The sequence below is a fragment of the Halichoerus grypus genome, chromosome 8, assembly GCF_964656455.1.
Source record: "Halichoerus grypus chromosome 8, mHalGry1.hap1.1, whole genome shotgun sequence".
NCBI lineage: Eukaryota > Metazoa > Chordata > Mammalia > Carnivora > Phocidae > Halichoerus > Halichoerus grypus.
Window position 1 is genome coordinate 116,585,402 of NC_135719.1, and position 24,698 is coordinate 116,610,099.

A 24,698-nucleotide genomic window follows, 5' to 3' on the forward strand; every position below is an offset into this window, starting at 1 on the left:
AACATCGGGCAGACCCTGCTGTAAAATGAGAACACAGTCTATAAGCTGGACTAAAAAAAGGTTTTGTTTATAATCAAGTCACATTAATTTATTTGCCATGATAAAATACATGAAATGCACTGTTTTCATTCCAAACAGAGGATACCAAACTTTCTAAAATAATGTTTCTGAGGCAAACTCAAAGTCCATAAGGTGGAAGAGCTCCGCCATACAGTGCCCTGCTCACCAGTCTCCGGATTCGCCATGTGTTACTCGTACGTGGAAGATTTCTTCACTGGGCCTTTTTTATTGCACACATTTTTGAAATCCAAGTTTCTCTGAAACGAGTTTAACTTGATATCTGATCTAGTCTGACTAAATGACTTTATTTGGCACAAAACAGAAGAGTTGATGGCAGTTCATGTCCAATGCGTTGGAGCAGTATCTACTAAGTAATCGAATGTAGCACAGATGCACACTGACGCACAGCAGATGCTTCCAGGTCTCGAAGACAGAAATCAGTCTGTGATTCCGTGTTTTTAAGACATCCAGACTTGGGACTGTATAATCCTACCAGTTTTCAAAAAGTCCAACCATACAAACATGGCAATACAGCAGAGAACAATCAGTTCTAGATTTCACTCGTAGAAATTTAAAAATTATAATAAAATACCACAGAGCTACATTTAGTTTAAAACATACAAAGACACAAATTACATTATAAAAACTCTTCATGTGGCTTATTTTACCTCAATTACTACTAAAAAATTACACTTATCAAGGATCTGGGTTACAAAGTAAGAATTTGCCTGTGCAGATAAACATCAATGGAATTGTACCATCTTCCAGACTCTCTTTTTCCATGATTAATATGTATTTCCTTCCGTTTAAAGTGAGACCTTTCCTGGGGCGCCTGGGTGGCTCAGTCGTTAAGCGTCTGCCTTCGGCTCAGGTCATGGTCCCAGGGTCCTGGGATCGAGCCCCACATTGGGCTCCCTGCTCTGCGGGAAGCCTGCTTCTCCCTCTCCCACTCCCCCTGCTTGTGTTCCCTCTCTCGCTCTTTCTCTGTCAAATAAATAAAATCTTTTAAAAAAATAAATAAAGTGAGGCCTTTCCATTATGAATTCCTTCCAATAATGAATCACTATGTTATTATCCCCACTCTATTTCTTGTCCCTATTTACTTTTTAGATGATTACATCAAAGAAATGAAAACGATATTTTCTCCATTGCTTTTGTTCCTTTTCCCATATGTAAACAATATGTTTGGGGGAACTTTCCAGGAGGCTGAAACTGGCAAGGTTTTATTCCCTGTAATACCAAAGAACTAATATCCTTCTTCCTAAAGGCTAAAGAGAAGTACGGGTGGTTAAACTACAGTAGAAAAGGAATTCCAGCAACATTGCTGTTTCCAGAATATTTCTAAAAAATAAGAATTGTGTCAATTAATTACTGAGTATTAAATAATATATGACTGCTTCTAAGACATTCTAGAGTTTACAGGTTGGAATCCTGAAGTTAATAGGTTTAGCTATAGAACACATATAGTTTTCTTTATATGGTTGGTTTTTATTGAGAATACTAAGAGAGGGGCACCTGCGTGGCTCAGTCGTTAAGCGTCTGCCTTCGGCTCAGGTCATGATCCCAGGGTCCTGGGATCGAGCCCCACATAGGGCTCTCTGCTCGGCAGGAGGCCTGCTTCTCCCTCTCCCACTCCCCCTGCTTATGTTCCCTCTCTCGCTGTGTCTCTTTTTGTCAAATAGATAAATAATAAAATCTTAAAAAAAAAAAATACTAAAGAGAACTTAACACAATTTTTTTGTTGTTAGAGAAGGGGGTAGAGGGGCAGGGGGAGAGGGAGAGAGAATCTTAAGCAGGCTCCACTCCCAGCATGGAGCCCAATGTGGGGCTCGTTCTCAGGACCTTGATATCATAACTGAGCTGAAATCAAGAGACGCACACCTAACCGAGCCACCCAGGTGCCCCAAACTTAACAAAATTTTAATACAAATCCTCACAACACCCCTGTGAGGTAGGTATTACTAATATCCACTTTACAAATGGGAAATCAGAAAAGCAGAGCATGAAATAATAATCTCAAGATACATAAATCAAGAAATTTTGGTTTTCGGGGCGCCTGGGTGGCTCAGATGGTTAAGCGTCTGCGTTTGGCTCAGGTCATGATCTCAGGGTCCTGGGATGGAGCCCCACATCTGGCTCCCTGCTCAGCAGGAAGCCTGCTTCTCCCTCTCCCTCTACTGCTCCCCCTGCTTGTACTCTCTCGCTCTCTCTGTCGAATAAATAAATAAAATCTTTAAAAAAAAAAAAAAAGAAAAAAAATAGCTTGGGCGCCTGGGTGGCTCAGTTGGTTAAGCGACTGCCTTCGGCTCAGGTCATGATCCTGGAGTCCCTGGATCGAGTCCCGCATCGGGCTCCCTGCTCGGCGGGGAGCCTGCTTCTCCCTCTGACCCTCCCCCCTCTCATGTGCTCTCTCTCTCTCTCTCATTCTGTCTCAAATAAATAAATAAAATCTTTAAAAGAAAAAAAGAAAAAATAGCTTTATTAAAGAAATTTTGGTTTTCTTATAAGGCAGACTTCACTTTATGAGTTCCAGAGTTGTGACAATATGCTAATAGTGACAAATACTGAAACAAGTCTGTTTTTCTCCAGAAAAGAACTATATGTAGGATCTGGAAAGAAGGGAAAATTCTAAGCTGATCCAAGAAGAAAATGTCTGTTTAGTATTTGCCTAATACATTGATTAAGGTGCATATAGCATTTCCCGTTTGAAGAGCTTGGTAACCATTATGCAAACTGTATTATATGGTTAAGATTAAAGCTCCATTTTGCAGATGACATGGTCAAAACTAAAGGGTTTAGCTGGAAGAAACTTTTTTTATCCAAAACAGATTTTCTTAGTAAGGAATCATGTCTTAAAAAAATACACTCAGGGCACAGCATTCATTAATCATATAACAGTTATTTTATTTTATTTTATTTTATTTTTAAGATTTTATTTATTTATTTGTCAGAGAGAGATAGCAAGAGCAGGAACACAAGAGGGGCCGTGGGAGAGGGAGAGGCAGGCTCTCCGCGGAGCAGGGAGCCCAATGCAGGGCTCGATCCCAGGACCCTGGGATCATGACCTGAGCCGAAGGCAGATGCTTAACGACTGAGCCACCCAGGCACCCCAACAGTTATTTTAAAAATATGTCTGTCGAATGAATGAAAAAAATTAAAGTGGGGTCAGTCCCCACACCACTATTCACTGGCTCTCTGGAACCTACCTCGTGGGACTTTTTTTTCTATGAAATGGAGTTAACATTTTTCCACTTCCTAAAACAGAGAATACTATGAAGACTAAGGAAAGGGGTGCCTGGGTGGCTCAGTCGGTTAAGTGTCTGCCTTGGGCTCAGGTCATGATCCCAGGGTGCTGGGATTGAGCTCCACATCGGGCTCCCTGCTCAGCGTGGAGTCTGCTAGTCCCTCACCCACTGACCCTCCCTCCACTCGTGCTCCCTCTCTCTCTCAAAGAAATAAAATCTTAAAAAAAAAAAAAGACTAAAGAAAGAAAATTTGCTTTGAACTTCTAATATCAAAAGGAACTATATGAATGATAATAAAAATACAGTTAACCATTACATTCTTAACACCCAACAAATGGAGATATATTTCAGCTTTAAATTAATGTTGTCTGCCATGGCTAATCCGCCACAGCAAACTTAACAATTTCTTCAGACTCTGCCCGGCAGTGCTGCACTACCCCTCAATTCATATGCACCCTCAATCCACCCTTTAGCTACACATTTCTTGTATCAAGGACTAACGACTGGGCAGGAAGGAAAGAACAGAGAAGAAAGAAATCAGAAAAATTGTTATCCTAATGAGAAAAATAAAATTTTACTTGAAGAAGGCTAGGGAATATATCCTGAATAGCCTAAAATACAAAATCAATGTTAATATTTGTGTTCATCCTATGAGATGAAATCTTTGAGGGGAGTGTAAATTTGAAAAATTGCTTAAATGACTTAAGACTAGATGAAGTTCTGACCCCAAAGAGCAACACATTTGTTTTTAACCACTCCCAACATAATTGATCCTATATCAATAGCTAGTTAGATTTCTTTCTCAACACATTTCAATCTTGACCCCAGGAAGCTTTAGTCATTTGTCTGAGACGGAAACTCAACTACCTTAGACAATGCCCAGTGGTTTCTTCATTCAGCCTTCAAGAAAAACTTATCATTTCATAATTCACCTAACCTCACTGTTTACCCACAGAAAACCTTTTGTGCCCTCAGAATGAGCTAGAGGCTCCCTTCTGACTGAACCCTGACACTGTCAGGAGGTGTCCTCAGAAGGACGCCATCATAAAGGAGCTCAGAGTTTCTGTATACACTTAATTTCTAAGCCTCACAAACCAGATCTACTAACATGTCTGTGAGGCTTTGAACCGGGCAGCATACAAAAAAGATGGGGCTGTTTCAAAGCCTCTCTCTTTTGTTATTCTGGACTATCTAATCTTCGAAATGTAAACATTTCAGAAACAATTTAGGTCCATCCTTTATGGTGAAGTTTGACCAGCTATCCCCCAGCTACAGAAAGAAGGAGAATCTATCGTTTAGTCCATCAGTTTTAATTTTTCTGATGTTATAGCTTTGTAAGTTTCACTGCTATAAAAGGGAGCTAAGTTTATTCACAAAGGGAAAGCTATCATGGATTTTAGACATACTTCAAGGACATTGTATCTACTCTGCTAGTTATGGATCAGAAAAAAATGAAAACTGTGTCATTGAAGAATTACTTTTTCAAGTGACACTTAGAAAATCAACATCAACTTGGGCAGCCTAGAAAATCCTCTGACACTGAGAGTAGAAAGATAATTTATATTTTATCATTTTCTTTAAAAACTGATGTAAACCTCTGGTCATAAAAAAATCTCAAATTGTTCTTATGGTCTTTAAGAAAATGCTCTAGGTGAAGGTAACAACACTGGGTGTTGGTCAGTGTAGATCTATCTGAATCTGTCTCTATGTTTGTCTGTATATATGAATCTTCCTATTTCTCTCCGTAGGATTTTAATGTCTGAATCTTCTCCCTTTCTCTCTTTTCACTAGAATATTTATTAAAAATGAGGTATGCTCAATATCAAAAAATAAAAGCCAGGTAAGATGCTGCAGAGCTAATAAGTAAAAAGTGATTTTAAGGTGCGCCTGGGTGGCTCAGTCGTTAGGCGTCTGCCTTCGGCTCAGGTCACGATCCCAGGGTCCTGGGATGGAGCCCCACATCGGGCTCCCTGCTCAGTGGGAAGCCTGCTTCTCCCTCTCCCACTCCCCCTGCTTGTGTTCCCTGTCTTGTTATCTCTCTCTCTGTCCAAAAAAAAAAAAAAAAAATCTAAAAAAAAAGTGATTTTAAAACTACTTATGATTATAGCTACGCCTTAAAGCAAAATTTGTATAGATTATAACATATAGTTATGCATTAGAATAACTTTAACTTCCTATATGGCAGCAAATATTTTTAAATAGTCTTCATAGTGGCGTATTCATGTGAAAAATTAGCCAAAAGTGATAGTCTACAATGTTCTTTAAAAAATATTTCATTTACTTCATTTTCAATTTGGTTTTACTGATTCACTACAACTTAGAAATTCTATAAATATTTAAAGTTCCATAGTTCCTACATTGATTTCTGATTTCTAAATTGTGATTTATGAATGTTCATAGCTTTACTTGAAGGCTACATTTTAATAGCCATATGTATATCTTACAATAAGAAGACCTCATATATACAACCTTAAAACTGTGAATCAATGGTAAAGAAAAAAAGTTAATAGAAGTGGAGGAGGAAAATAATTCATGAATAAAAATGCATGTGAATTTTCTTTTTCCGAATGGGTATAAACATCATGAAGGAGAAACTGCTACTCCACAAGGATAGTGTCTGCATTTTCTTGCGTGAGCTCTGACTCTAAGGCACAAGGTGAATCTAACTGCTCTTGTGACAAGCGAGAACTTTTCAGGGGGACATCAGACCAACTGTCACAATATGGCTGAAATCTCTGGGCTAACGCATTGCCAAACCTTTGGCATCGGTTATATCTGTAAGATTTACCTTTGTGTGTATACATGTGTTCTAGCAACTGGCTTTTTCGGAGAAATTTATGACCACAGATGGAACAGCTGATTTTTCTTTTCCTTGAGAAAGAAAAATTACAGTTTAATTCTACTGGCTCTGTGTCTTTGGAGATCAAAGCCACTTGACTGATGTGCAGAGGCTCTGTGGCACCCTGGTTTGAGTGGTCACGCTGCTGCTCATTCTCCGTGACAATGAAGGAGCTGAGCCTGCGGCATTCAAGGGCCTCACTATTTTCATTAAGTGGATGCACTTCACCAAGGTCATTGCTTTCCAGAATGGAAGCAGGGACACCAAATGGGAGGGATCCAGACACATGGGTATGGAGATGTTGCCGTAGGTTACTACGGGAATCAAAACGTTCCCCACAGTAATGGCACAAGTGTGTTTTGATGCTGCTTTCGGTGAAAGTGGGGCCTGTCACCTCGGATGAGGGTGAGGGGTGGCTCTGGGAGAGCGCAGACTCTGGGTCATATGTCTCCTGCTTGATGGACACTGGGGGCTCCTGGCGCCCCTCCGAGGCCTGGGCGGCAGGACGGGCCCTCTGCTGTTCTGCAGTGCCGTCATCCAGCCCGATAGCCAGAGAGAGCTGCAACTGGCGGTGGTCCCCCTGGACAGCAGCTCTGTTACCACTGTTACTGGAAGGAGCTTCCTTGACCTCCAGCCCGGGCTTGACAGCTGTCTTTTGGGTCGTTGAGATCTGAATGCCATACAAATTTGAGGACTGCACAGTCTCTGGTGAGAACGCTTGATTCATTTCAGTCGCAATGTGAGAAAGGTAGTCGGCGTGAAGAAATCGAATCCCTTCCTCCAAACGACTGTGATCCACAATCTGTTTTGGCCCTTTCCCCGTGTACATAATGTGCAACAAATAGCTGAATATGTCAGGCTGGATGTCAGTTGGTTGTATTTTTATGCATTCACTGTTAAAAACAAACAAACAAAAAAAACAGACCCACACAAGATAAAATGACCAGCTGGCCTTTTGGTTAGCACTATACAGTCTTAGGCTAATGCAATTTCTTCCTAAGAAGTTCAGACTCAGCGATCTGCCTTGATGAAATATATCAACAGAAAATTAAACATTCACAGTACACCAGCTTTATGGCCCAGCAACAAGTCTTCATGTATTCAACCTACCGCCTAAAGTTGGGAAGCACACACAGATATTCTGATTAGTTGAACAATTAGTGACTCCTAAGTGGTAGGCACTATACTAGGTGCCAGGGAGGAAAAACATAATGAATGAAACAGATACCTCCTGCTTAAGGAACTTAACAGTCTTTTGAATACATAACCAAAAGAACTGAAAACACGGACCCAAAAGACACCTGTACGCCAGTGTTCATCACAGCATTACTCACATTAGCCAAAAGGTGGAAACAACCCAAGTGTCCATCAACAGATGAATGGATAAGCGAAATGTGGCATATACGTACAGTGGCATATTATTCAGCCAAAGAAAGGAATGAAGTTCTGAATGATGTTACAACATGGGTGAACCTGGAAAACGTTTGGTAAGTGAAATAAGCCAGACTCAAAAGGACAAATTTTGTATGGTGCCACTTATAATAGGCAAATTCATGGAGACAGAAAGTAGATTAGAGTTTACCAGGAGCTTGGGGTCAGGTGGGGGAGATGAGGAGTTATTGCTTAATGGGTACAGAGTTGATGTTTAGGGTGATGCAAAATTTTGGAAATGGTAAGTGGTGATGGTTGCACAACACTGTGAATGTACCTAACGCCAGTGAGTTGTATGATTAAAATGGTCAAAATGGCAAATTTTATGTTGTATATATTTTACCAAAATAAAAAATATTTAAAATTTTAAAAGGATCTATTAAAATTGGTAATATTTAGAATTTAAATTATACTAATCTTATTTTGGCTTCCAAACTATAGTAATATATCTACTCTTCAAATCACAAATGAATATAGGTATAACTTTGAAAAACTTTAAAAATAACCCCAAGCTCAATTTTTAAATATGAATCTACAATTCAGATAATAGAAATAACAGCATAACAAGAAATCAGCAAACGCCCTGCAAAATTAGGATAAAGAGAACGTGAGGGAAGTGTTGGACGTCAGGGAACAATGGCACCAGTCAATGGACTTACCTTCCCCGAAGCAAACGTTCCTGCCTGCTTCAGAATGCACAGGGTATCAGATGCTGCCAATCCATTTCTTTAGTCCCCTTATCTCAGGATTCCCTCTTGGGTTTCAATCTTAGCTCTCACACACCCACTTCCAGGGTCTGTGGCAGGGGTTTTTTATATCAGCACAGAGCTGTTAACTGAGGATTTTTAGTTGCTCGACAGAGATACCACGTAGCAGGCCTGACACCTTTGTATCTCTTGGATTTAGTTTAGCATGGTGCCTGGCTCCCAACAGGCGCTTTGGGAGCTGAACCAACTCATAGCTTTTAGACGAGACTGATGTGAAGGCACTGTTCCTAATCTAGTTTCTACATTGACACCACCCATTACATGTCCCCCACTCCAACCTCCTCCCCACTTTGTGTCATGCATTCCAACCATTCTGGTCTATTCTGTTTCCTCAATGTACTAGCCCGGTTCATATCTGCCTATGTTTTCATGCAATTTTCCCTCTGCCTGCAATGTACTTTCTTGCATTCCTTTACAATATCCAAAAAACTCCTCCTGATCCTTCAAGATCCAGGGCTTCTGTAAAGCCTATTCCAACCTCCTTAAAATAGGGCTGCTGACACTCCACTCTACCTTGTACGACACTTCTGTTATAGACGTATCACATTAGTTATTGATAACAGTAGCTGACAGGGCAAAGCTCTGTTCTAAGCATTTTAATATTATTAATCCATTTAATCTTCTCAACACCATGGGGTGAGTATACATGCTATGCCAGTGTTTTACAGAGAAGGAAACTGAGGCACAGACAGATCAATTACACCGCAATTTTTTTCTTTACATGTGTTCTCTATTAAACTATGAACTAACTAACTCCTTGAGGATAGGGAGCATTACTAGCCTGTTACTGGGGTCTAATACAGTGCTTACATGTAAGTACCCAACAAATATTTAAATGAATGAACAGGTAAATGAAAATGTGTGATTGAGGCTAGACTACTAAGTATTTCATGCAAGGTCATTTAAAAAAAACAGAGAGAATTCTATCCCTTTCAACCTAGGGTGGATTAAAACTATTCTTTAAGAGCTCAGAATCTGAATATGACTTTCCTGCCCACTCCCTACATACCCATCATGTTGGGATAATCCACATTCAAAAAATCAAAACACTTTTTGAAAAAAAGTATTTGAAACAAATGTCTTCTGAACTGTAATATGGAATATAAGGTGTGTAGAATTATGACATTATACTCTTGTTATGAAAGTGTTATAGAATAGATATCAACAATTCAGTGAGTCAGAACATAGATCGTTAAAAGCACAGATCTGCATTTGAGGATAACTTACTAGCTGTATAATCCTGGATGGGCCAGTTACTTGACTCAGTCTCAGTTTCCTTTTCTCTAAAATAGTATGGATAATAGTAGAATGTACATTAGGTAAATACTTATGGGCTAAGCCTTCAGTAACTTTTAGCTATTATTGTTTTCATTTTTACCTTCCACCATGGATCCTACACACTGAGATGAATTACTGGATGTGTAAAAAAAAAAAAAAAAAAAAAATATATATATATATATATATATATATATATATACACACACACACACACTTCTTAAGGTGACCCCATAACAAAGAATCCCCCAAATGATGTTATAATAAGGCTTAGCTATATCACAACATTAAAAACTCTTCTGATTTACAAAAGCACATCCTTACCTTGTTTGGTGAATAAATATCATCTTGAAATAGTTAGAAAAAGCAGCAAGCACTGCTCTGTGGGCTTTGAAGTAAACATCTCCAATGGCAACTGTGCAATCACACAGAAAACCAAATTCTCGCTGCATGTTCAGCTGCTGCAGAAGGACAAGGCTATGGCTAGCTGTGTCCATTGTGGCTCTGAGAAAAAGGACAATTTTTTTTTTTTTTTACAAAATTAGCTACAGTTCACACAAACCTACAGAGTACAAGGAGGCCTAAATTTAAATGAGATTACTTAATAGTTTTTAATACTGTTAATTTCACCCCAAACCTAGCTAACATTAAATCCACTCATTAAAACTGCAAAATAGGGCGCCTGGGTGGCTCAGTCGTTAAGCGTCTGCCTTCGGCTCAGGTCATGGTCCCGGGGTCCTGGGATCGAGCCCCGCATTGGGCTCCCTGCTCAGCGGGAAGCCTGCTTCTCCCTCTCCCGCTCCCCCTGCTTGTGTTCCCTCTCTGGCTGTCTTTCTCTCTGTTAAATAAATAAAATCTTTAAAAAAAAAAAAAAAGAAAAAAAAAACTGCAAAATATGGTCTTTTTTCATCTAAGAAGGTAGCTTGGTATGAGTAACACAGAAGCAAAAGGTAGGCCGTCTTTTTTTATCTATGTGACCGTGCTTCTAGTCATACTGACCCCTTCCTCAGAGCTACAGGAGTTAAGTTATGTGAAAAGCACCTTGTAATGGAAACTGCTATTCATGTGTTAGCTCTAACTGTCCATATCACTGTCCTGGCTGGGCTAGAGCTGTCAGTGCTCCGTAGGGAGCCCGGTGAGCTCAGGGGACACTGGCCCTCTAACTATCATACGGTATGTTTGGGAAACATGATCAGTCACAGTATGTGCAGGAGCCCTTAAAATAGATACCAAGCCACATCCCATGATTTACATGGGGCCCGGGAACCCAATGGAAAGAGCCTAAACCCTGATATTAACTGGATTCAGACACATACAAGCATGGAGGCTCCTGAAGGAACAATACAGAATGGGACCACTGGTCTTGGAAAAATCATGCATGAGGAAAAACATGCATAAGAATTATGGCAGAGAAGTCTAGTGTGAGCAGCAAGGGATTCAAGAGTGCCAGAGTTCCAGGCAGATTGGAGGCTCTGCTTCATCCCGACTGTGTAGACAGACCCGGTGCCTTAAGGAGAAGGCAGCTGTCGTATAAAGGGCATCACTGGCCAGCTGGGAGAACCTTCTCTAAAAGAGCAGTTTCTGAAGAAGGGAATGAAGTTTCCTCACTAGCCAGAGACCAAAGTCTAAGGAGGTCAGTGATGACAGTGTGGAGTTAGCTGTCCGGAGACTGGCCACAGCTTGGGCAGCAGACAGCTGAGTGATCAATAATATAATAAAACTAGCCAACATTTACAGTGTTTCCTGTGTGTCAGGCACTTTTCACTCATTTAGCTCTCAATATGACTATACAAGAAAGGGAATATTCAGTGCATGTACAGATGAAGAAACTGAATCAGTACAAAGAGTTAATTTACTCAAGTCACACTGCTAATAAGTGGCAGAGCAGGGGATTCAAACCTGGTCATTGGGCTCCAGAACCCAAATGTCCTCCCTTTCCACCTCCCAGAGAGAACATGACCCACAAACTGGAGATGCCTAGGGAATGGTCAGGTTATACATCAAGATATCTCGGGAAGCCTCAAGAATGTTTGGAAAGGGGAACTAGGGAAAAATCCAGATTTCCTGCTGCTTAATTTGCTTACACAAATCTGATACAGAAACAAATACTTATTAATGGATAAAATCTAGGCTATAACTGGTAAACAAAAAAGGTAATTATTACTGATACAAAGTTAAATCTATTTTTATTAAAATTACATATTTAATGTACTGATATGAAATACTCTCTAAGATATATTAAGTAAAAAAAAGCAAAGCATGAAATTGTACAGAGAAGACTACTATTTATGCAAAAGGGGGTGGAGTGGTTATTTTAAAGGTAGGGGAGAAATTTATACAGAAATATATTCTTGTTTATGTACACATCTCTGGAAAGATTCAAAGAAATGAGTGAAATGTTTGCTTCTGGGAGGGAAACAAGGGAGCAGGGTGGGGGAATTGTACTGTTTAAACTTAAATTCTTTTTTTTTTTTTTCTTGAGAGAGAGAACGACCTTAAGCGAGCTGGGGGTGGGGAGCAGAGGGAGAGGGAGAGGATCTTAAGGAGACTCTGTGCTGAGCATGGAGCCTGACGTGGGGTTCCATCTCAGGACCCTGAGATCATAACCTGAGTTGAAATCGAGTCGGACACTTAACCAACTGAGCCACCCAGGCACCCTGAACTTAAATCTTTTTATTGAAGTTTAACATCATAAGTACATTCCAACATGTATTCCTTTTCCCCTCATTTTTAAAAATTATGAAGGGGGTGCCTGGGTGGCTCAGTCGTTGAGTGTCTGCCTTCGGCTCGGGTCATGATCCCAGGGCCCTGGGATCGAGCCCCGCATCGGGCTCCCTGCTCCTCGGGAAGCCTGCTTCTCCCTCTCCCACTCCCCCTGCTTGTGTTCCCTCTCTCGCTGTGCCTGTCAAATAAATAAATTAAATATTAAAAAAAAATTACGAAGTATTTCAGATAGACAAATAGGTACAGAGATCAATGTGACAAACATGCAGCCAGCCAGCCACCCCTGAGCACATAAGGTAAACATTACAAATGTGGTAGAGACCCCCTACTATCTCTCCCTCATTCTAACTACCCATTACCTTGCCTCCAAAGGTAATCATCATCCAGACTTTGGTGTTTATGACTGTCTTGTAACATCATCATGTTCCTACTGCATCTGTATGTATCCCTTCAGAAGGTATGGTATTATTTTGCATGTTTTAAAATTTTATATAAATAATATTGTATTTTAAGAATCCTGCAACTTGCTGCTTTTAATTCTATTCATACATTACTTTTAAAAATTATACTTATTCAAACATTAAGTTTCTCCCAAACCTCCCCCAATTAAAAAATAAAAAACAAAACTCTTACTCCTTACCATCTCATTTTAAAAGCCTTTAAGCAGTAATGAAATAAGAGGGAACAAAATAACAGAACCTACAGAGACCTGAGTGTAAACCAAACTCCAAATTGTGAGTATTGTTCCAAAAAGCCATTTAACTAAAAGTCACTATTTATTGTATTTGCCGCATTACCCGGATTCTAAAACACCACCGATTTATTAGAGAGAGATTTAAAAACCAAAATAAAACTGTATGCTGGAGATTTCACCATGTGAAAAACATGTGTCTTAGATTCAATGAAATGGTTCAAACTGAAGTAGTTTAAACAGCTTGACAAATTGTTAAAAAAAAAACACCTCAGATCATAAACATTTTCACCAGATCTATCTACATACATATATATATACACACACACAGACATATATATATATATATAGTGCATTAGTATAATGAACTACTGAACCACATGGAAATGAGAAAGGGCACACTAAAAAGCCACATATACAAAAATCTTGTGGTTAATGGTCTATGAGTAACAGTTAAATTCTTCGCTTACTGAACATTTTTTGAAGAGAAACTTAATAAAGAAAAAATTATTTGAAGGCATGCATTATACAAGGCCTGGGGACAGAAGAAAAATACTTACATGCTGCAACCAAGAAGACCACAGGCTAACGTGAACCCCAACGTTTATAGCAGCGATGTCCACAATTGCCAAAACATGGAAAGAGCCCAGATGTCCACCAACAAATAAATGGATAAGAAGATATGGTATATATACAATGGAATACTACTCAGCTATTGAAAGAATGGAATCTTGCCATTTGCAAGGATGTGGTTGGAGCTAGAGGGTATTATGCTAAGTGAAATAAGTCAGTCAGAGAAAGACAAATGCCATATGATCTCACTCATATGTGGAATTTAAGAAACAAAACAGATGGACATAGGGGAAGGGAAGGAAAAATAAAATAAGAGGAAAATGGAGAGGGAGGCAAACCATAAGAAATTCTTAACTATGGGGAACAAACTGAGGGTTGCTGGAGGAGGGGATGGGGTAACAGTGTGATGGGCATTAAGGAGGGCACTTGAAGTAATGAGCACTGGGTGTTATATACAACTGATGACACACTGAATTCTGCCTCTGAAACTAATAATATAGTACATGTTAATTAAATTGAATTTAAATAAAAAAATTTTAAAAAGAAGATTGCAGGCTAATAGGGGAGACAAAACATAAAACATGGTAATTATGATATGAAGTAAAAGTGGCAAATGTCATAAGGAGCATTTCAGAGAACATGCTATGAAGGGGAGATCAATATCAGGCAACCCAATGAAAAATAAGCCATTTGAACTGGATTTAGATGAACAGGCAGAAGGTGAACATAGCATTCCAGGCAGGAAAAAATAGAATGAATAAAATTACAGGGAGGAGTGTGAATATATAGGTAACTGAAGAACTCAGTTTGGCATAGAAAAACCAAAAGTAAGTGGGTAATAAGAGCTGTGGTCAGCTCACACAGGGTACCGAATGTAAAACTGAAAGGTACTCCACTTGTGTTTGAAATGAACGATGTTAAGATGTTTTTGCAGGAGGGAGAACAGCATAGTAGTTAAAGCTTGGACTCTGGAATTAGACAGCTTGGATTAAAATTCCAATTCTGTCATTTAGCTGTGTGATCTTGAGAAGATGCTTAACTCTCTGGTCCTTGGTTTTACTTGTAAAATATGGATAATTACAGTATCTACCTCACAGGTTGTTACATAGATTTAATAAGATAATGCACATAAGCACATAGAAATAGTGAGGCCACAGTAAGTGTTCAGTAAATACCAATTACCATCATCATGATCATCATCATCATCATCAGGCCTTTGAGTCAAGATTGCTCTAGTAGCAATACATAAAAAAGATTAGCAAGGGAAAGGTATGGAAAAATAAAGACCAGCAAGAAGTCCACTGCAATATCCAAGTAATGGCAGTGGGAATGAAGGAATACAAGAGATACACCAGACATAGAACTGACATGACTTGGCAGCCAGACTGGATGTGGTCAGCCACAGGGAAGATAAAGTCCAAGGCAAGTCTCAGAATTCCAGCTTGGATAACTGGAAGAATTCATTCATCCCTTCAGGTCATATTTGCAGAGTAACTGTCATGTGTTAGGTATCAATATAAAGGCAGGGTCCCAGAATGCCAGAGAAGAGGCATAGAAACTGGCTTCATAAAAGAGAAGTTTCATTTTGGACACAGTGAGTTCAAGGTGTTCACTCCAGGACATCTGAGTAGAAATGTTCAGTGATCAATGGAGACATTATGTAGGATTGGGACTCTAGAGATCAGGGCTAGACAGGGAGAGGAGGTCCTCTGTAATTACACAGCTGAAGCCACCAGGAGTGGATGGGACTATTGAGTAAAATAGGAGGGGAAAAAAAGCTAAGAATGAATCCCCAAACAACACAAAAAAGACACAAGAAGAGGAGTAATAAGAAAACATATCAACATTGAGTGGGGGAAAAGGGCGGGGGTGAAGGAAAGGCAAGAACCTGGGTGGGGAGTGCTCCACCAATGGTGGAAAGTACTGCAGAGAAACATGGGGATGAGGCCTATTACAAACACCCCAAGTGTGGTGACTAAGAGATTTCTAGTGACCTCTGACAATAGTCTGCGAAAGTAGCAAGAGCAAAATCTCTTCACTGCAAGGGAATGTTAGACAGCAAAGGCCATAAAGGGTAGGCACAGATAGGATAAGACACTGATGATGGGCAGCTCCAGCTCAGAGAAGACTTTCAGGCTGAAGAGGGGTGGAATCTCCAGAAGCCAGAAGGAACACAAGCGAAAGTCTAAGTGTAGCAGTCAGCCATGGAGAAGAAATGGATTTCTTTCTGACAGTGGCAAGGAGATGGCTGAGGTGAGGAGAGAATCTCAGAGTACTCTGTAGATGGCTTCCATTCACACACTATGAAGGCAGAGGGAAGAGCTGAGTTTAGATCTTGAAGGAAACCTAGAGGGGCACCTGGGTGGCTCAGTCCGTTAAGCGTCTGCCTTCGGCTAGGGTCATGATCCCAGGGTCCTGGGATCGAGCCCCGCATCAGGCTCCCTGCTCGGCGGGAGGCCTGCTTCTCCCTCTCCCACTCCCCCTGCTTGTGTTCCCTCTCTCGCTGTGTCTCTGTCAAATATATAAATAAAATCTTAAAAAAAAAAGAAAGAAAGAAACCTAGAGTAACAATCCCTGATGCTAATATATAGTGATGAAGTTTATATAGAACTTTCACATAAAATAATTTTTCTGTTTCAGGGGTGCCTGAGTGGCTCAGTCAGTTGAGGGTCTGGCTCTTGGTTTCCGCTCGGATTGTGATCTCAGGGTCAAGGGATCAAGCCCCATGTCGGGCTCCATACTCCGCGCGGAGTCTGCTTGGGATTCTCTCTCTAAAATAGAGAAATGAAATCTTAAAAAATAAAAAAAAGCATAAAAAGATTTAAAAAATTTGTTTCAGATGAAACACTTTCTATTAAGCTACAAGTTCACGGACTGTCATTTTTGTTAAACTCAGTGAATTTTTAATTTCAGATATTATATTTCCAGGTCTAAAATTTTCATCTCATTCCTTTTTAGTTTCTATTTCTCTGTTGAGAATTCCTATTTGTTGACACATTACCACTTTATTTTGCTTTACATTCTTGAGCATAGTTATAATAGCTGCTTTAAGTCTTCTCTGCCAAACCCAAACTCTGGGTCATTTTGGAGTCAATCTCCATTAATTAGGGTGATAGTTTCCTGTTTCATTTTGGACAATATCCTAGACATTGTGATTACTGTGGTAAAGACTCTAGATTCTGTAATATTCTTCCAAAAAGTACTGATGTTTTTGCTTTGTTGTTACAATTAACTTGGCTGGACTTAAACTCCAAATTCTGCCTCCCTTTTGGTTCAGTTTTTTTAGTTGTTGGTGTGCTGTATGGAGGTTCGACATATGTGTAAGTTTAGGGGGTTGACAAGAGATTCAAGCTGAATTATACACAGTATTTGGGGTTCCCAGAATCCTTTCTAGGATTTTCCTTTTCTTTCCAGCTATGTGGTCACTCCGAACTCTGTCCTCTTTTCTTCAAGCAAGTAAGATTACAGGTTATTAACCTAAGTTTGGCCGGCTCCTCCTGTCACCAATTGGAGCCTTCTCTCAGGATAAAAGCCATACAAATGGAAACTCATCCACTGCTGTTCCCTTCTTCCAAGTATAGACTTCATTCCAGTTTCTGCCTGATTTCTGTCACTTTTAAATGCCATCTGATAGTTTCTAAAGCTTTTTTTCAAGTTACAGAGTTGACCCTTGAACCACATCAGTTTGAACTGCATGGGCCCACTTATATGCAGATTTTTTTGGATAAACATAGTACAGTACTGTACATGTATTTTCTCTTCCTTATGATTTTCTTTTCTTTTTTTTTAAAATAAGCTCTAGGCCCAACATGGGGCTTGAACTCACAACCCAGAGATCAAGAGTCGCACACTCTACAGAGCCAGCCAGGTGCCCCTTACGATTTTCTTAATAACATTTTCTTTTCTTTTCTCTAGCTTATTGTAAGAATACAGTATATAATACATGTAACATACAAAATATGTTAATTGACTGTTTATGCTATCAGTAAGGCTTGCATTCAATAGTAGGCTATTATTAGTTAAGCGTGGGAGGCTGGGGGGGCAGGTGTTAAGTTAAATGCAGATATTTGACTGTGCAGGGAGGTTGATGCCCCTAATTCCCACGCTGTTCAAGGGTCAAATGTAGTTTCTAGTTCAGAATTGTCCCAAGAGGAGCTACTCAGCCATTATTACCCTTTATCAGTTCTAAAAAGTTCTGGCCTCGGGGCGCCTGGGTGGCTCAGTCGTTAAGCGTCTGCCTTCAGCTCGGGTCATGGTCCCAGGGTCCTGGGATCGAGCCCCACATCGGGCTCCCTGCTTGGCGGGAGGCCTGCTTCTCCCTCTCCCACTCCCCCTGCTTGTGTTCCCTCTCTCGGTGTGTTTCTCTCTGTCAAATAAATAAATAAAATCTTAAAAAAAAAAAAAGTTCTGGCCTCAAGATCCACTTACACTCTTAAGAGGAGCATTAGGGACTACAAAGAGCTGTTGCTTATGTGGGTTGTATTTATGAATATTTACCATATAAAAAATTAAAAGTGAGACATTTAAAATTTTTAATTCATTTAAAATAACAATAAACCCATTATATATTAACATAAATTTTTTTTCTAAAAAATAACTACATATATTTTGTAAGTGGGAAGGGTAGCATCGTTTTATATTTTACAGTATTCTTTAATACCTGACTTTAAAAAATACAGCTGGGTTTTTTGCTTCTGTGCTCAATGTGTTGCCACAAGTTGTTTCGATTCAAGTATATTAAGAGATCTTGCCCTTGCAAAAGCAAGATCCTTGTAGATCCTGAAAAGGTTTCAGGAACCTCTGGGGGGGTCCCTGAACCATACCATACTTTGAGAATCTCTGCCCCGTGCTATCTTTTTTTAATCCTATGAGGTAATAGAGCAGGTACAATACTAGTTCCATTTTATGGTTGAGGAACCATAGGCTCAGAGAAGGTGGGAGAGGTACCCAAAGTCAGACGACTAGCCATTAAATGGTGCTGGTAGTACTTCAAGTCTGACTTTTAACTCATCCCCTTTCTTCAAAACCCCCATCTGAAACTTTTAAGATACATACTAATGGCAGATTTTGCAAATATATGGAATTGAATAAAGGGAAAATTTTTCCAAGTTTATAAAATGAAACGAATTCAGAAATGCTTAAAAGAAAAAAACACCACAACTTAGATACATAATAGGTTCACTCAAACTTCTTTGTATAGTAATAGACCTTTGACATTTTAAGGCAACACAACCAGATTTTATCTGTCAATAGAGCCAATACAACACAAAGTTATTAAAAACATTTTCTAATACAACCTACTTTGTAAATTTATTAGCTAGGTTTTTCATATAGCCTTTGCTCATCCTTTCTTTTACCATCAATATTAATTTATCTAGTATGTGGAATAGCTAAAGCTTCCTATGCATACAGAAAGATCTTAGAAGTTTTATTTAAGAATTTTGGGTGGAGGGGCACATGGGTGGCTCAGTTGGTTAAGCATCTGCCCTCGGCTCAGGTCATGATCCTGGGGTCCTGGGATGGAGCCCCACCTCTGGCTCCCTGCTCAGTGGGGAGCCTGCTTCTCCCTCTCCCTCCTGCTCTAATAAATAAATAACATCTTAAAAAAGGAAAGAAAAGAATTTTGGGTGGAAATTTTAAGATGTGAGAGAAGTTGCAAAAAAATAATTTATCATTTTATTACATTTACAAATACGAGAGCCCAAATGAAAGAGTGCTTCATCTTAAGATGCTGTATCTATTATCAAAGTGGTATTTATACTGTAATAATAGAATTAGTATTGATATTTGAGAGACTACAAAACCTTGTTTACTAACTAAATTGTAGTAACTCTGGATTAGCTCAAACTAAGTAGACTAGAACAGCTTTATACCAGTATCCATTTTTGTTTAATTCAAAGTTAACTTGAAATTTAACATCTTTTGATTTTTACTTATTTAAAAAAATCTTTTGTATTAGTTAGACTGGACTCTCAGATCTATGGTAGCCAGACAATATCCTGGAATATACAGCTTTTCATTCTCTCAGCCTGTAGAATCTTTAATAAAAATGGGACAAAAGGAGTAGGACATCTGTTCCTGTAGAAAATAAACAGTCTTAGATATTTTCTCTGTGGTTCCTACCACTGTGACTTTATTATTAAATTATCATTAAGACAAGGAGACAGAAAAGTTGGCAGAGGAATATGTACAGCTTTTTTGAGATACGTACTCATGGCTATAAATACAAAGGTAAAAGCAGAAATATTCAAAGTGCCACGTGATAACAGACTTTATACAATGATTTTAACTTTTTAATGGTACTTTCACATGATGATTATGGAGGGATAACATTTTATAACCTAGAGAAAGAATGTTCGCAGAGATCATTTTATCACGAAATAGTAGCTCTTACCACTGACTGTACTGTAAAACTTTCAATGTAGAGTTGTACTGATGCCTGCGTCCTACTCTAGACCAAGCCAAACAGAATTGCTGAGACTGAGTCTCAGATCCTTTTTTAAAAAGCTCTTGTTCTAATATGATGCCTCAGTCAAGAACCACTGTGTTAGAAGGGAGCCAAGGAAACCGAAGAGAATATTTCACACTGTAAAATTACAGAGAAAAAGAAGCAATTTTACAAGAAGTGCTCAAAATGTGGGAATTATACCAATTACATTAAATGAACAAAAATCAACTATTGTAATTCTAATTGTAACTTTAAACAAAAAAATTAACCAGATTCTAAGAAACAAAAGTGCTCTCAAACTAGTAAATTGGACACTGGGGGCAGAGGAGGAACATACTATTTTCAGACTTCTTCTAAAAAAGTATTTAGGAAAAAGAGGTATTTACTCTCATACACCATTATGCCTATTTTCATAACATCTGAAGATGATACGGAAATCGCAAATCTGAAAATATGGAGATAAATGTGCAGTAATTCTAGGCATCTGCTTACAATAATCACTGAAAATATTAGAGAAGAGGGTAAGAAGTAGACGTGGTAGATGACACAGGAAGAGCAGTTATGCTCTAGAAACCTTTAACGGAACAGGGAAACGTTAGTTTGGGGCCTGCCTGTTGCCAGACACAGCCAGCCTACTGTATCTCTAACCATCTAACCAACATGTGGGATGCCTGATAAAGCCACAGCACCAGGCAAACGAGAGTGCTAACAAGGTAAGTGCAAATTGCTAGTGAACCTTAAAAAAATCAGAACCCTGTGAAGGAAAATAAACAATTCTTCTTAGTCCACTAAAAAAAAAAAAAATGACTGCATTTCTGAAAGAAAAAAATAAGGTACTCAAAGGACAGTAGGAAGCTGGATAACGACAATGCTAGTATAGACCTAGAATACAGTACAAACAAGAATAATTATAATTTCTGAATATAGGTGAACCAATACTTCCTTTGCCACAGAATGCTCCACAAACACGTTATCCAGATGGGTTAATGAAGCCCTTTGCTTAAAGCGCCTAGAGTTTTTCACAAGGAACAAAATGTCATTGTATGATTGATATGTATAGGGAAGAAATGATTTAGAAAAATTTCAAAAATAACTAACAATAATATAAACACTTTTTCTTCAGTTAAGATTAAAAAAAAGAAAAGAAAAAAATTCCCGCAAGCAAAGGGAAAGCAGATGTGTGAATAAATTCAATTACTAATCCTGAAACTGATGTTTATTTCAAATACTTTCCTCTTCCTCTACTCTCCCTAAGCAAGTTCAAGCAGCAATATCTTTCCTATCCTAGAGGGAATAATTCTGTTCTAGTTAAAATAGCTACTGTTATGAGTAAATACCACACGCAAGGCCTTGTGCTAAGTGCTCTATGTACATTCGTTTAGTCCTCACCTTGACTATGTGCTATTTTTATTTCTATTTTACAGATGAGGAAAAATGTGGGCTTAGAACACACAGCTAGCAGACAGTATAAAGTGGGGATCAAAAGCTAGGTCCGACTCCGTAACCTGGGCTGTTACTATAAATTGGAGTAGTATTTTTCTTAGCATTCTTCTCTCGAAAGATTGAAGTTCACATGCAATTGGAATAAATAAGCAGAAAGGGGGCACAGGAAGTGGTGTACAAATACTTTATAATTTATCAAGATAAGAGCACCTGCACTCCTTTTTTAAGACAAGAAAAAAACCCTGCAATAATATAAAACCCCCAACTCTGTTCTGGCCCTATTATTACAAAAAAGGACAAGTTTTTCTTTAACAAGATGGTCAAGCACCACCTACGGGCCACAGTAAATAAATCACTTTGGTTCAGTGGTGGGGAGGGCATTATGCAACACTTCCCAGCACTGCCCTGCCAGGATATTTTACGGCCAAGACTCTTGGGCCCCTCCTCCCCAGCTAGACAGCCTGGCTCCTGCGCATTCCCCTCAGGAGATAGGGTGGAAGCACACAGCTCCATTTTCTAAGGCAAAGAGGGCAGCTGAAAGTCCTGCTCAGCCTCTCTGGGCAACCACAGGCGCCAATAAATCAGCCACAGGCGATTCTCTCATCCCTTTCCTGGCTTGAAGTGGTAGCAAGATACAATGCAAAAGATCACTGACTGGACTTGGGAGATAAGTGATCTAGCCTTGAATTCTACGGCAAGTGACAGCATCACAGAAGTCAGGTAAATCTGACTGTTGTTTGTTAACATAGAGACAGTACTACTTCCTTTTTTGTCAAGTACTCAAAATTCATCTATGAAAGTGGCTAGCCACTGCAGGTGCTCAATAAACAGCCAACAACCCCGGCAGAATAAGACATTAAGGGAAGGGTTGGGCAAAAAGGTATATATAGCAAGTCATCTGAAGCCCCTCCCTGCTTTGTTGCTGACCATCCCTTTGATGTTCCACTCTTTCCTGATAACCTTCCAGCCATCAGAACGAATCTATTCCGAGTGCTATCCCAGGATCCTGCTCCCTATTAAGGAACTGATTTCTGATACTGGATAGTTAGTTTACCCTTAATCAAAACACATCTAGGCTCCTAAAGACAACTTTGATGCCTTAACCTAAGGAAGCAACCAGTGCTGCAAATGTTGGTTATTCTTACAGAGAATAGGGCTGAATTTTGGAGGAGTCAGGCTTTGAGCCCCAAAATACATCATAGGCAATCTGTTCCACCTAAAGATAATGCCAACCCCATTCCTTAAAATACCTGAGCCATCACACAACAGCCAAGCCTTGTTTCTCAATAATCTGAATCAAGCCAAGTATAATCACCTCTGGCAGACTGTCTCTACAGTGAGTGGGTTAAACTGGCACTGCGCTCCTGGTGTGGTGGAGACCCCAATAACCAAGGCCTGGAGCCCTGGAGTCCAGTTACTCAAAAAGTGTAGGGCTTCGATCAAGCTACACGTTCGTTAGGCCGGGTGTCTTCATCTGTAAAACAGAGGGATGAACTAGATTTCCTGTAAGGCCCCTTTCAGCTTTAAAATCTGTCATCCTAAAGTGTACTTTACACACTTGACAAAATCCTGTGAGAGTCAACAGTTTTGCCAAAAAACTTGAGTCTCAAGAGAATGAGTGCCAAATGTAATTTCCTGGGGGGAAATGGGCGTTACTTTATGAAACATGTTAGCTGCTGTCAAATTCCAAGTACAGCGCTAGGTGCTGCCTAAGTAGCTTGATTTCTCAAAATAACAAGTGATAGGGAAGCAGTTAACGATCGGACAAACTTTAAAAAGAAAAACTGGATTTACTCAGAATGAGATTAATATAATCTGAAAAAAGGAAGAAATGAATTATGGAGGGGGAGGAACTTCCTGCCCTAAAAACGGGGTAATCACAAACGGGGGTGGGGAAGGGAGAGGACAGTGGCCGCAGCGTCTCTCAGTTTGCACCAGGAGACCCGCCCAATTGCGAGAAGGGTTCGCGCGGCCGCCCGGGGAACGCCGCGGGCCCGTCGGGGGTTCCCGCGCGGGGTCAGGCCCCGGCAGCCACCTTCTGCGGGCGGCGAAAGGCGGCTCTGGGCATCCTCGGCCCAGTGCTCACTCGCGGGTGCCATTTTCCTCCTGTGCCCTGATTGACATGTCAAACGGACCAAAACACCCCTCTCCCCATCTACTTGCATCTGTCCCGCGACCGGCGCAGCTGCAGGCCGCCGCCCCGGGCGGCTCGCGGCGGGAGGGACTGAGCCCGGAGCAGCCCACAGGGGCCGGGCCGCGTCGCTTACCCAGATGCCGCCGCGGCGGCCAGCCGGCTCCTCCGTGCGGGAGGGGCGGCTCCCGCGCCGCGCACGTCACGCGGCGGCGCCGGTCACGCACCCTGCGGCCCGCTCTCGCGCGGCTTCCCGCGCCGGCCGCCCCGCGATGGGCCCACGTGACCGCGCGCCTGGTAGCCGGGGAGCGAGGGGCGCGGGGGCTGAAGTGTGCGTGCGTGCGTGCGTACGTGCGCGCCCGCCCGCCTACTCAAGTGGCCAGGCGGGGTTCGGCCCGCGCTCGGGGTACCTCCGCCACGGTCTTCAGTCGTGACTGTGTAGGCGGAAGCGTGGAGACGAGCCTGAGCGTCACAGGCTCCCCACACACAACCGCGTGACCCGGGGACTTTCCCCAGGGTGTGCAAAAGCACAGCACTGCCTCACCTCGGGGGTGGGGGTGGGGGAAGGATGCGCCCGCGTGTTCGCGGGGAGAGGGGTGGGGGCGCTGGGCCAAGGAGGCTGAGCCGCTGGAGCCTGGGAGGGGAGGCGGGCTGGGTGGGGTGGGGCATGGCGGGGGAAGTGACTCAAGGCCAGAGGCGGACAGGCCCATGGCAGGCAGAGTGGGGGGAGCGCGGGGAATGGGCGACCCCGGACCGACTGGCGGCGCACGGGACAGGGCGAGGGTGCCGGCGCCCCCAGAACGCGGGGGACGAACCGAGAGGGAAGGCCTAGCTGCCGAGCCCTCCGGGGCAGGGGTCTGACATCTGGACAGAGTGGGAAAACAGCATCCTGCCCTTGGGGAGTCGGGAGGAGCCCAGTCCCATCCAGCTGTGCAAACAGGAGGAGGAGGAGGTCCCAAGCCTACCCTTGGGAGAGGGGCGAGAGGGGTGGTAAAGCCGCCGCCGCGCCGGCCCCCGCGGTGCGGGTTGCGCCAGCCTCCCCGGAGCCCGACGCAGAAACTTGTTGCAAAC

The 24,698-nt window shown here is 41.2% G+C and overlaps 1 protein-coding gene across 6 annotated transcripts; it reads right to left on the minus strand.

Annotated features, from left to right (window-relative positions):
• Positions 1-61: 61 nt before the first annotated feature.
• On the minus strand, positions 62-24,684 carry ZBTB25 (zinc finger and BTB domain containing 25). Of its 6 annotated transcripts, XM_078053811.1 has the most exons (5): positions 23,660-23,755; positions 22,812-22,970; positions 20,000-20,191; positions 9,942-10,121; positions 62-7,037 (listed from the first exon to the last, which is right to left on the minus strand). In XM_078053811.1, the coding sequence occupies exons 4-5, from the start codon at positions 10,112-10,114 to the stop codon at positions 5,903-5,905; spliced, it is 1,308 nt and encodes a 435-aa protein (XP_077909937.1). In that variant the 5' UTR covers positions 10,115-10,121; positions 20,000-20,191; positions 22,812-22,970; positions 23,660-23,755; the 3' UTR covers positions 62-5,902. The 6 variants fall into 6 exon arrangements, with proteins under 6 accessions (XP_077909937.1, XP_035976124.1, XP_077909936.1 ...); XM_036120231.2 differs by lacking the exons at positions 20,000-20,191; positions 23,660-23,755 and adding an exon at positions 23,764-24,130; XM_078053810.1 differs by lacking the exon at positions 20,000-20,191.
• Positions 24,685-24,698: the final 14 nt, after the last annotated feature.

Bases quoted from the DNA above. Each gene is read 5' to 3' on its own strand.
- ZBTB25 (XM_078053812.1), bottom strand. From the start codon at position 10,114: ATGGACACAGCTAGCCATAGCCTTGTCCTTCTGCAGCAGCTGAACATG. The intron at 7,038-9,941 runs GTAAGGATGTGC...TGTTTTTAACAG, and splicing joins ATATTTATTCACCAAACAAG to TGAATGCATAAAAATACAAC.